The sequence below is a fragment of the Coenobita brevimanus genome, chromosome 24, assembly GCF_032717465.1.
Source record: "Coenobita brevimanus isolate Jiangsu-jjx chromosome 24, ASM3271746v2, whole genome shotgun sequence".
In the NCBI taxonomy this organism is placed as follows: domain Eukaryota; kingdom Metazoa; phylum Arthropoda; class Malacostraca; order Decapoda; family Coenobitidae; genus Coenobita; species Coenobita brevimanus.
The window spans coordinates 4,647,309-4,659,967 of NC_136977.1; the positions used below are offsets into that span (position 1 = coordinate 4,647,309).

The window sequence follows — 12,659 nt, forward strand, 5'->3', positions numbered from 1 at the left end:
ACCAGTATCAGATAAACATTCCTTGCTAATTACGTCTTTGTTTCTTGCTGCCTATCTATCTATCTATCTATCTATTTATCTGCCAGTCTGTTATTCTATCTACCTAGCTAACTGTGCCTGCCTGTCTGTCTGATTATCTGTCTGTCTGTCTGTCTGTCTGTCTATCTGTTTATCTTTCTTTTAATTTACATTCTATATCTGCCTGTCTGTCTACCTGTCCATCCATCCATCCGCTCAACTATCTATCTATCTATCTATCTATATCTATCTATCCATCTACCTATCCTATCTGAATAATATTAGCTTATCCACGAATCTATCTGTCTGTTTGTCTATACTATCTATCCATCTGCCCATCCATCAATCTCTCTATCTCTGCCTATCCCAATCCTAAATAAATTCGTCTGGAGATACGGTAATGAAAACGACGTCATCGTACTGAAAAGTTAAACTCTATCATCCTTCAACCTGTTCTTCCCTTCTCGTCTTCTCCCTCCTCTCCCTTCCCTCTTTCTCTCCCTCTCTTCCTTCCATCCGTCTTTCCCTTCCTTCGCTTTGTTACACTGTTATCATTCTCCCTCCCTCCCCATACATCCCTCCGTCTTTCCTTCACTCCCTCCCTACCTCCATTTTTCCCCTGCATGTCCCCTGTCATGACCCTACGGTACCTCCTTCCTTCCCTTACTCCCTCCCTTCCTTCCAGCCATCTTTCCCTCCCTTCCCTTTGTTACATTCCTTTCATTCTCCCTCCCTCATTCCCTCTCTCTCTCTCCCTCCCTCCATTTTTTCGCTCCATGTCCCCTGTCATAACCCTCCCTCCCTCCCATCTTCCATGCCACCCTCACTCATTCCTCCTTCCCTCCGTCCTTTACTACCCCCACCTCCCTCTCTCCCTCCCTCCCTCCCATCCCCCATCCAATTGTCTCCCTTTTTTCTCTCCCATCCTCTTACAGTAGGCTACAATAAGAACAAAAATAAAAAATAATCAAAGAAGTACATAAAATAAATAAATCAGTAAATTATCGTGACAAAACTATAAAAATCAACGAAAAACTTCTAAAAATGAGGGTGATACAGACTAGGCTAATGTTCAGAGCACAGCGCACTACAGTAAAACACACTCACACACACACACACACACACACACACACACACACACACACACACACACACACAAAGTACTAAAAACGCCCCTGACACGAATTCTTAAGAAAAATATCACGGAGAAAAGGTAACACTAAGATAAAAAATAACGACCAGCGTAGCTTTGTCTGGAAAAAAAAAAATCATCCCTTTCATGACTGCAAAATCAAATAAAAACAGTAATATCATAATTTTTTACTACCTAGTCCAGTCTAATGCCATCTAATCTACCCTCATCTAACAACCTAACCTAATCTACCATCAAATAATTTTATCTCACAATCTAACTTAACCCAAGCTAATGTCACCTGACTCAATAAACTAACAAAACTAACCCACACCAAATCATATCTAATCTAGCCTAACCTAGTCCTAACTTAGTCTAACTTAACCTAACTTTGGCAATATTAAATAACTTACTGGATCTCACATATGTACAAATAACTCAAGCCCACCTGAAGCGGGAAAAAAAAGGAGTAAAAATGTAAATTAATCAAGTAAAAATTTGTAAACAATGAAGTAGGTAGGTAGCACTTATTGCTAGAAAGAGCCGCCCTGCTTGAGAGAGAGAGAGAGAGAGAGAGAGAGAGAGAGAGAGAGAGAGAGAGACAATGAAGTAGGTAAGTAGCACTTATTGCTAGAAAGAGCCGCCCTGCGTGAGAGAGAGAGAGAGAGAGAGAGAGAGAGAGAGAGAGAGAGAGAATGGTGATCTAAATAAGAAAAAACAAAAAACTTGGTGAACACTTCCTTATGAAAGAAAAGATACACAAACTGAACAGACCTGAATAGACCGATCAGTATAGAAAGGTACAGAGAATCGAAAATCCATAGAGAAAATTAAAAAAAATATAAAAATAACTGAGAGGCATACACTTACAGTTGGGAGGAGTCGCCCTGGTTGTGCTCAAACACGTCCAACCCGTTCCTGAAACTCTCCAGATCGGTGTTGTGGCCTCTTGAATGAACACAAGTACTTCTCAGCCATTCTCACTCAGGCTTAATCCTATTATTGCGTTTGGAGTCTGGCTAGAGTGAACAATAATCATCCGGAGTTAGTCATATTACGATATCCGAGCTTCACTATCGATAAGAACTTGACCATGGAGGTGTAAGGCACTTTTTTTTGTCTCTTCCTTGTCACACGCTATAAACACAGAAACATACCGGAATCCAAGACGAACTAGATCAACACACGCACATACATGTCAAGTACACTCTCTTTTCCAGACATGTGACGCTGCTGCTTTCTCAGTAACGCTAATATAAACACTAAGTCTGCTCAAGCCTCGTCTGCCCAGGAGATAAACACAGAAACACACTGAATTCGAGACGAGCTAGATCAACACATCCTGCACACGCACGAGGAATGAACAATCTCGTATCTCGGACATTCGTGGCTCTGTTTCTCCCACTGATATATATACAGTACAGATTTCTCTTCTGTGACGTTTATACCACCACTAGGCATTCTCAAGGCTCCTAAGCGTTGCGGAGATAAACAAAGAAATATGCCGGAATTTGAGACGGGCTGGATGAATGCATGATACAGTGCAAATCAAGTACGTTCTCATATCCCTTACACTCGTGGCTCTTGTTTCTATTCAGTGATGCTTATACCGTCACTATGTCTTCTCAAGCCTCCTTCAAACTGCGGGAGATAAACACAGAAACATACCGAATTCGAGACGCTCACACGAGCCAAATATAATCTGTATCCGACCACTCAGCGAACACTCGTGGTTCTTATCCCTACTCCGAGACGCTTACATTAATACTTATGATCTAATCAAGTGTACTCAAAGCCTTGGGAGATAAACACGATAAAAGCTGGATTCTTAGACGGGCTAAATCAACACACACACACACACACACACACACACCGCTCGCTGGTGCAGTGGTAACGTTCTCGCTTGCCAACTGGTGGACGGGAGTTCGCACCTCGCTCAGGTTGCGAAAAGTTTCACTGACGAAGTGGGTGGTTACTGTCCCCCTTGAGCAAGGGGACGGGTGTGTTAAGGTCACAGCCTTGCCCTTAGATCAGACTATATGAGCTCTCAGCTTCCTTCCGGGAGGGTAAAAGCTGACGATCACGACCATCATGTGATTCTGACCGACCCGGTGAATAATTTAATTACACCGCTCGCTGGCGCAGTGGGAACGTTCTCGCTTGCCTTCTAGTAGACGGGAGTTCGCGCCTCGCTCAGGTTGCGAAAAGTTTCACTGACGAAGTGGGTGGTTACTGTCCCCCTTGAGCAAGGGGACGGGTATGTGCGTGTGTTAAGGTCACAGCCTTGCTCTTGGACCGGACTATATGAGCTTTCAGCTCCTTCCGGAAGGGTAAAAGCTGACGATCACGACCATCAAGTGATCCTGACCGACCCGGTGAATTACACACACACACACACACACACACACACGAGCCAAGTACGGTCACTTTTCCCGATGATGAACACTCGTCCCTCTTGTCCCTCCCACAGCCTTCTCAACCCTCCTCCAACCCGCAGGAGATAAATCCAGAAAGATACTGAGCACCGAGTCGAACAAAACGGAACACCAGTCGCGAACAATTCTCTACCCTCTCACTTGGACAGGCATTCCTGGTTCTTGGCCATTGTTAAGGATATTTGTATTATCGTTTGGGTTTTCTGAAGCCTCCATAATGCTGCAGGAGAACTGCACATTAGGAAACACGAGACATAAAACGAGATATACGGCACAAACACGATTCCGAACAATGCGCCGGATGCTTCGAGTCGTCAGTTACCAGAAACACTGACGAGTTGCGATATGCGTTTCTGATCATCATGAAACTCTCATTTCTGTTGAGATAAATACAGTAAGTGTAATCTAGGGTGAGCAGGATAATCGTCATAGTACTTCATATTTGCAGAGAGGATTGATTCTGATGTAAAGAAAATCGTCCGGTTAAGCTAAACTAAAAACAAAGTTTTCAAGTCAAAATGAAAGAGTTGGATCCCCAGTTTGGCAGATTTTCATTTCAGCTATTTAACTTCGTCTAAGAACTGAGATTACAATTTGACACTGTTTCCCCTGCAATTACTCATTTTGAAGTTCTCTTCAGCAGATCTTTTTTTTTTTTTTTTCCTTGTTGTCCATAACTTGGTTTCTTCTAGTAAATCTTCAAATGAGAACTCCCGAGTGATATTTTGTATTATTTTAGTAGCCTGTGTACTGTAACTTAGGTCCTGTTTCGTTCTTCATGGTATGCAGGGCAGACTAGCATAAAATATCCCAATAGTTACCATTTTACTTCACGGAACCGACATATCACATACTCTTCTTGTATATAATTTTCTGTTTTTGAACTTGCCCCATTAACCCCGATGATTTATTTCTGCTGCCTCCAGACGATTTTACTAACCACGGGAAAAACATTTATATGGATGGGTGCAATAAAACATTAATCCCTGAAACGAGAGGTATTTTCAAAGTTCACAAATTATCTGGAGGCAGCTAAATTAATAAGAAAACGTGTAGGTCATGGGACTGAAGGGGTTAATGTGTTTGATCTAATTTTATAATGATCGCTTGTCTTAGGTACCAATAAAAATCCACCCCTGCTCTTCCTCTTTCTCTGTCTTCCACTCTTATATTTAATTCCAACAGTTTGAAAAAAAAATCTAATCTGAATAAAAGCACCCAATAGTAGCAAGATCACATTTAAAGAGAGAGAGAGAGAGAGAGAGAGTGAGTCGTGATATCTTCCATGGATCAACTTCGCTTCCATTTCATCCACCAATCTGAAATAAATACTGTAATAACACGTGCCTGGTGGTGTAGTGGTCAGAACACCCCACTAGTGACCTTGCCATGAGCGTCGAGTCAAGTCATGAGGGGGAGTGGGGGGGGGGTTCTGTTCATGTACTATCCCGATCACTAATTTCTTTACGTTTGGTGACAGGGAAGTGGAGGACAAGGCTGGAGAAAGGCCAGGGGAGCAGATATTGGCGTCTCATCTCTCTCTCTCTCTCTCTCTCTCTCTCTTCTTTTTCTTTTCGTTCTTTCCTTCCTCCTTTTTTTTTTCTTCCTTTTTTCAAGTGTGTGGACGGTATGTGCTTGAGGTTAACCAGTCATGATCTTTATCATCATTCAAATCTTCTTCTCCATCGTCTTCTTCATCATCATCTTCTTCCTCCTTTTTCTTCGTCATTTTCTATTTCTTCTCTCCTCCTCCTTCTCCTCCTCCTTCATCATCATCATCATCATCACCCCATACCCCAGTAAGGATGTTGGCAGAGTGGTAATACACTAAGGTTTATTGACACTGGCTCAGGTAACTCATCTCGGGAGTGAGCCGCTTCAAGGTCAAAGCACCAACCTCACACCGGGGGCGCGACTTCACCCTCAAGTAGGAGAGATGTGGCATTTTCGTGAGTTTGGGAGTTCTTCTGGCCCTCTCTCCTACCAAACTGTTTCTCTAAGTGATGTGTTAATATTGTCTTCTATGGTATGTATGTAATGTTTGTCGGTACTGGAAGAAAAAAAAAAAACAAGACAGGAGAAGAGTAACGTGTACGGTAGTTCAAATGATAGATACTCACTTTGTAGAATCTCATGGGTTCCTGGGACGGCTCACTCTGCTGGTGTGGGCGTGGGTGCGGTAGTGGGAGTAGGATATAATCCAATATACACATTCATACCTTTCGCTAAGACGTCCCTGCAATACGGGAAAAATTGCGTAGAGAATGGACGAGGAGTGCTAGAAATGGACCACATTGTATTCTAAATAAGAGGAGTCAGATAGCCACCCAATCCCAGCAGAATACGACCTTTGATGCTGGAACGATTATGAGCGCAATGGCCGCATCCAGGTGGTATTCTGCAGGTACCCTTGATGCTGTTGTGGCCCCAGACTCACCTGCACAGAACCCATGAGGTGAAGGCTGGATTTACCCTCTCCTTTCAGTTCACCATCCTTATTTTACGACAGAGGGAGGGAGGTGACTGACGTTTGTACAGCAGGCCAGTTCCACCATTCGGTTACATCGGTGGCAACGCGTGCAGGCGTCCCTCTCCAGCACCCTGCCATTATAAATTACCTAAATTATATGACCACTATAGATAAAACGTGATTCCATGTTTCATCATGTTTCCATGCTTCAACCCTAGCGGCGGCGTCCACACTGTACTGTTTAGGCACCTGTGTACATGCAATCGTCTTTGCAATCGAAATGGAAGTGGGAAGAAAATGGTCTCGTTTCGCAGGGTGGTGAGATGATCATTGTTGTGGACACTCTCCCCTGCTGCCGATCCTGCCTGACTTGTTCTCAAGGCTACCCAACCCAACCTGTTCCACACGCAGCCACACGCAACCATAACCCTCACAAATATAACTCATAATATTTAGAAAATATAAAACAAACCAAATTACTGCCATTTTCTGGTCAAGCTGCAGTGGCAAGAAAAAGTAAGAATTTAGAGTATCAGCAAAATTCCATACATTTAATAGGATTTAAAAAATGGGAGGGGGGGGGCGAAACAAGTTGACTGAAGATCCACATAAGGCCTGGTAAAGATAAGGGTCGTGACCTCCTTCATATTTTTCTTCCTTCTATCACGACCTCTTTCGTTTCTGTTTCTGTTGACTCTAAAACCCTGTCATTCTCACTCACATCCAACCCACCCATCGTCAAACAACATAAGAGTGAAAAAATGCAGTAGCTCTCATTTCATAGCCAATCGCATCATAGGATAACACAATAACTCCCTACTTTTATTATTTTTAGAAGCTTCCCTAGTATTTTAGACAGAACGTATACAACTTTAAAAAGACAGCGCCTTACTCCCCCCCCAAAAAAAAAAAAAAAACGTGTAGTGGAAAAATATTTCTAACCCGACATTATTACGCTGACGACTACTTCATAGGCTGGATCGATCAGTGGCCATAAATACAGGTTGCGTTTCGGTGATTGGTATTGTATTACGCTTGGGTTCCTTTTCCATCATGCACTGCTACCAAGGGCTTAAGCCAGTCCTCTGTCTACCCTTAAATGTCCTGCCTAGCTTCGGGCCCCTACAATTTTAAACATGTACAGTCGGCATCAAAATTCTGTCGCCTTTCCTGCTCTTCTCTCCATGGAATATAAAACCATTGTGGTGAATCCGCAGCAACTGACACTCAAGACTTTATTCAGCCACAAATCAGAGGAAACACAAGAAAGGCGAGAAAACTTTTGATGCCGATTGTATTATTGGACTGGCTATTACCGCTTTTCTTAGTAATTCTTATGCACAGGGGGTCGACTCTAGGATTGTTCGCCTTTGTCTTATTCTCTCGCTATGACTTATATTCTATTAAACGCAATATGTTCAGGTATCATTATATTAACGAATTTTGATACTGGATCTGTTTCATTCTACTTATTTTGAAAGGTAAAATTTTAGAAGGCTTGTATTTTTTTATTTGTGTGTGTGTGTGTGTGTGTGTGTGTGTGTGTGTGTGTGTGTGTGTGTGTGTGTGTGTGTGTGTGCTTTCCTTTACATAAAATAAATTCTGGAATTTTCTTTGCTGCATCAAAAGAGAAAATTAATCCAGCCCTTTTCTTCCAGGTGGCATGGGTGGCTGTGGTGGTGGCGTGGGCGGGTGTGGGCAGCGTGTGGGCGGCCTCCCTCTCCCAGCACTTTCCTGCCGAGCACAGACAGGCAGACCAACCCCTGGACATTCTCTCCGGCATACCCTCAGCCACCTCTGATATGTTTACCTGGAACAGACCTGATGGCAGCTACAGGTGTGTGTGTGTGTGTGTGTGTGTGTGTGTGTGTGTGTGTGTGTGTGTGTGTGTGTGCAAACAAATTAACTGCCCAGCATGTTTTTTTACTCCTACATCCTCCAAACGCTTTTCTTTTCTTATTTTAGCTCTTCACTTCACTGCAATGGAGTCTTGTTCCACTGTCTGACCTCCACCACAAAAAGTTCCTCCAACTTTCGAAAGAGCTTTATAAGTGAAAGGGTAAATGAAGCCTGCCTCTAACCCCTTCAGTTCGAAAAGTCTATTCTAATCCAAATAAAACCAGGTGAAGATACCAAGGGAAAAAATAGAATAAAAAGTACGTCCTTGGTCTGAAACGATGCAATAATATCATATGACGGTACCAGCACTAAAAAGCCGTCACCCTAGTGCAAGGTTAATGGCTGCATCTGCTCCGTGTTTGACCACTTGGGTATTCCCCGCTGGAAATTCCGTGTGTCACTTCATGTATGCACGCGGGTATGTATACATATACCTAGAGACAGAGAGACAGAAAGGTACATCGATAGATAGACTGATATACTGATTGATTGATAGATATATAGGTAAGTAGATAGATAAATATATGTGTGTATGCATGTACGTATCTACGTATGTACTCGTATGCATGTATCAGCGCAGGTACCTAATATTGTCTTTACACCCCACGAAGTAGGAAGGGAATGGTTTTCGTCTCGTCTGGCTGAGTATCTGTCTGACCTGCTCAGGCTCGAAGGACGGGACGCTGCAACCTTAAACCTTGAAGACAAGCCGAAACTTTCTTACGATGATTTCTGAAACACGTGACGAAGATGAAACGTGCCCGGCCTCTCTCTACCGCTGTTGACTACACCCTGAAAAATGAAACGTAGTCTGATCAGTTCATATAATTATAAATGTTCCATAATTACCAGTTAGAAATTAGAGGTTTGCATTCTCCTTGCCAAATGAATGTTTAAGAATAAGGTCGTGGATTTTAAACACCTTGATCTAGATTTTTTTCTGGGGGGGGGGGTTTGTAGGTATATATGCACGCCACCTATACATGTTTTCTAGGTAAAATACACCTCCAGGGATGACTTCATTTCACACACACACACACACACACACACACACACACACACACAACACTCATTAAAGGTCTCTCTCCCTCCATCTTTACATGCCACCTCCCCTCTAATTATCTCTCTCTTGACAATCACCTCCAGACTCCTCTCCAGAAAAGGTAAGCCTCTCTCTCTCTCTCTCTCTCTCTCTCTCACACACACACACACACACACACACACACACACACACACACACACACACACACTCGACCTCACCTCTCCCACACCCCCCTGTCTCATCGCCTTTCCCTCCTCTTTCTCTCCCTCCTCCCTCATATTAACACATCAACCTCCCTATTTCTCTACCTCTCTCTCTTTTCAATTCACTGAGAACAACACACAAATGTCTGTTTTTTTATGCCCGAAGAAAGTCCAAGTCTGACAAAAGTGCAGGGCATTTTCACCAAGAAATATGAAACTGCGTATAGTTTTATCCCCTCGATATTTTCTCCACTGACACCTTAACTACGCTTCCTTGATCTCAGGTTCGGCTACCAGGGTCCCGACCACTGGCGCGTAGAGTCACGTGACGCCAGCGGCAGCGTGAGGGGACGATACGCATACAGGACTCCGGAGGGGAAGGTTGTGGACGTATCCTATGACGCGGGGCCCCAGGGGTACCGCGCTATGGGCGACGCCATTCCGGGGGGCGCTGCTCCCCCTCTTCAGCAACAGCAACAGCAACAGGAATCAAACCTGGGCCTGGTGCTAAAACAGGCTCAGCAACAGCGACCTCAACAGCAACAACAGGTACAGCAAGTGGTAAGTAAATGGACCGATCAGACCGTTAGGTAAAGTTTGTTTCCCCCTCTTAACGCTTCAGCAACAGCAACAAGAGTCAGACCTCCGACCGGTTCTAAAACAGGCTCAGCAACAGCAGCCACAACGGCAACAACCACTACAGTAACAGGGGGTAAGGAAATGGACCGACCAGACTGTTAGGTAAAGTCTATCTCTTCCCTCACATGTTCCCTCATCAGTACAGTTGGGAACCCTGGACCTAAGATGGACTGTTGTGGATGATGTTCCAAGGTAAGATCCCGGGTAAGACTGTTAGGCAAAGTTTGTTTCTCTTCTGTGTGGATACTTGCATGTAATATCGACCTGCACGTAATATCAACCTGCACGTAATATCAACCTCCATGTACAGTAATATCATCCTGCATGTAATATCATCCTGCATGTAATATCTTCCTGCATATAATATTAATCGTGTTTGGGGGAAGACTGAAACGCAGCAAAAAAATAATAGTCTGCTTTTTCAATAACCTTACTGCAGTTGATAAGCACAAATCTACTCTAGAGAGGACATGTTTTGCACCATATCTCAGCCTTGTGTTCTTTCTTTATTGTACAAAAAAGTTTGTGTCTTTAGTCGTGTTCTAGGATAAGATTGTAATTTTAGTATAACTTGATTGCCAGGCTTAATGGCCCTAGTGTGGCTGATAGCCATAAGCGTAGCCTTTCTTCTTCCATAGCAGCAACAATAGCAAGGAGGAGAACTAGCCAGTCCTTATGGTATACTACTATCCTTATGCCCTCGACAGGCATTAATCTAACCCCCTTTCTTCTTCTACAGCAAGGACAGCAAGAAGAAGACCTAGCTGTTCCATACGGCGCCCTCTTGCTAACAGGTGTAGAAGCGACCCTGCCCAGCGGTGACGGGATCAGCACTTTCTTGGATGACAACAACCTGGCTATCGTTACCGACGTACAGCTGCGCCAGGCCCCGCGTCGCCCCGTAGCCGTCTACCCTATCGTCATCCAGCCCGGCACCACTAATGAGATCGTGGGTCCGCCTCTCATCAACGACAGGCCTGTGTTACCCGGGGCCCTGCCAGTTTAGGGGGTCGTAGCCTTGGCAGGATTTAGAGGTTTTCTCGCACCTCTTTTTGGCGACTTGTTTTAAATATTACATCATAAATATTTTCTCACAAGTGTTTAAATATTTACTATGAACACTTGAAAATGTACGAGAAAATATATACTTGGCGTCGTGTTCCAGTTGTCTACTAGACATATCGACCGGAGGGTTACATGTCTGATCACATCCAAGACCACTCAGTTGCAAAACGCTTTAAATAGGGGCAGCGTTTAGTCCCTCATTAGGAGAGTGTATGACGCAAAACTGCATCATATGCAGAATTAAGGTTGTATGGAAGAGGTGCTAGGAAGCTTTCTAACCTGAGAAGGATATATGACCTTTGGTTTTCCTGACTGGAACTGTCTGTGCTGACCTGCCACTGACTGCGGGGTGTAAATGAGGCAGAAACAAGGAAAATATTGGGTTAGGTCTTGTGATATCAACCCTTCCAGTATGGTGACGTTACTATTCTGGAGCATCCGTAATACCTCCAAATTGTTTCATTCAGATTCTGAAATACTAATTGATCTGGAGGATTTTGTTACTAATGTCATTATCGGGGGGCTCTCCTTAAATGAATAGAACGGTCTGGTTGTAGCAAGAATATAGTATAATATGCTCCGGTAGAAGAGGTTAATATTCAGTCGTATGTTATTTATACCTACTTCAGTACTGACACAAGGAATATTAACCCCTTGAATAAGGTGACACCTTATTTCATTCTTGCTCCCACTTTATATATATATATATATATATATATATATATATATATATATATATATATATATATATATTACTGAAGTTAACAAGGCCTAATGCCTCAACCTACACACCCACAGTTTAGGTCAGGTGACACACCGGACAGAAGCACCCCGGGTTACCTTCAAGCTGTAACAGGGCATTTTGTGTTTACCAATTGTAGTGAGGCCAGAGGAGGGAGAGTTGGAGGGATGAAGGGTGGAGGGAGGGGAAAAAATGGGTGTAGGATAGAGATAGGAAAGAAAGAGAAAGGAAGAGTCGACGGGATGAATGAAGAAGAGAGAGAAAAGAAAGACGGTAGGGAAGGCAAAAGATGAGGAAGGGAAGTTTGTAGAAATATTCGAGAAAAAGAAAGAATTGACTAAAAACAGCAGATGGATACAAGAGGAAGGAAAACAGTAGAGAGTAAGAGCAACATATCCACTCCCCCAGCCTGCCTTGCTTCTGCTGGAGGGGTGATGGTGGTTGTGTGGTGTTGTGAGGGAAGGTTGTGACATCAGTCCCCTCCTTGCTACATTATAGTGAGTAGAAAATAAACTACAGTAACAACAAACATTCTTCTATTTTTCCTTGAGTAGGTAAGATGAGGAGATCATTGTGAATTTCAAGTCATAAATAAAAATCGATTGCCGTTCAACTAGCAATCAGACACATAATGCGAAACGCTAAGAAGAAAGAAAAAAATGTTTCAGTGGCAATAACTACGAAGAGTCAGGATTCCAAGAACTTTAATGGTGCGTGAATGAGTGTGTGGCCAACTTCACTGGACATGATACTGATTAGTATTCCCCCAGTCGTGCATTTTTTTTTTTCTTGTTTTCTGGACTCTCTCTCTCTCTCTCTCTCTCTCTCTCTGTTTGGACACGTCACATCTGCTCACGCTTCTCATCTGTCCACCTCATCTCATCTCACGATCACACACGCGTATAATGGCTGTGTGTGTGTGTGTGTTATTCTTATGCCTCCTACGCACACAGTTACACCCAATGATTGTATGTGTGTGTGTGTGTGTGTGTGTGTGTTTACGTTTATTTATCG

The 12,659-nt window shown here is 43.4% G+C and overlaps 1 protein-coding gene across 1 annotated transcript; it reads left to right on the forward strand.

Annotated features, from left to right (window-relative positions):
• Window positions 1–5,961: 5,961 nt before the first annotated feature.
• Window positions 5,962–10,908, forward strand: LOC145393540 (uncharacterized). The gene is made up of 4 exons (XM_080267690.1): window positions 5,962–6,024; window positions 7,714–7,892; window positions 9,484–9,748; window positions 10,587–10,908. Exons 1-4 carry the CDS (start codon window positions 5,962–5,964, stop codon window positions 10,842–10,844), a joined length of 765 nt encoding a protein of 254 aa, XP_080123816.1. The 3' UTR covers window positions 10,845–10,908.
• The last annotated feature ends 1,751 nt before the right edge of the window (window positions 10,909–12,659 follow it).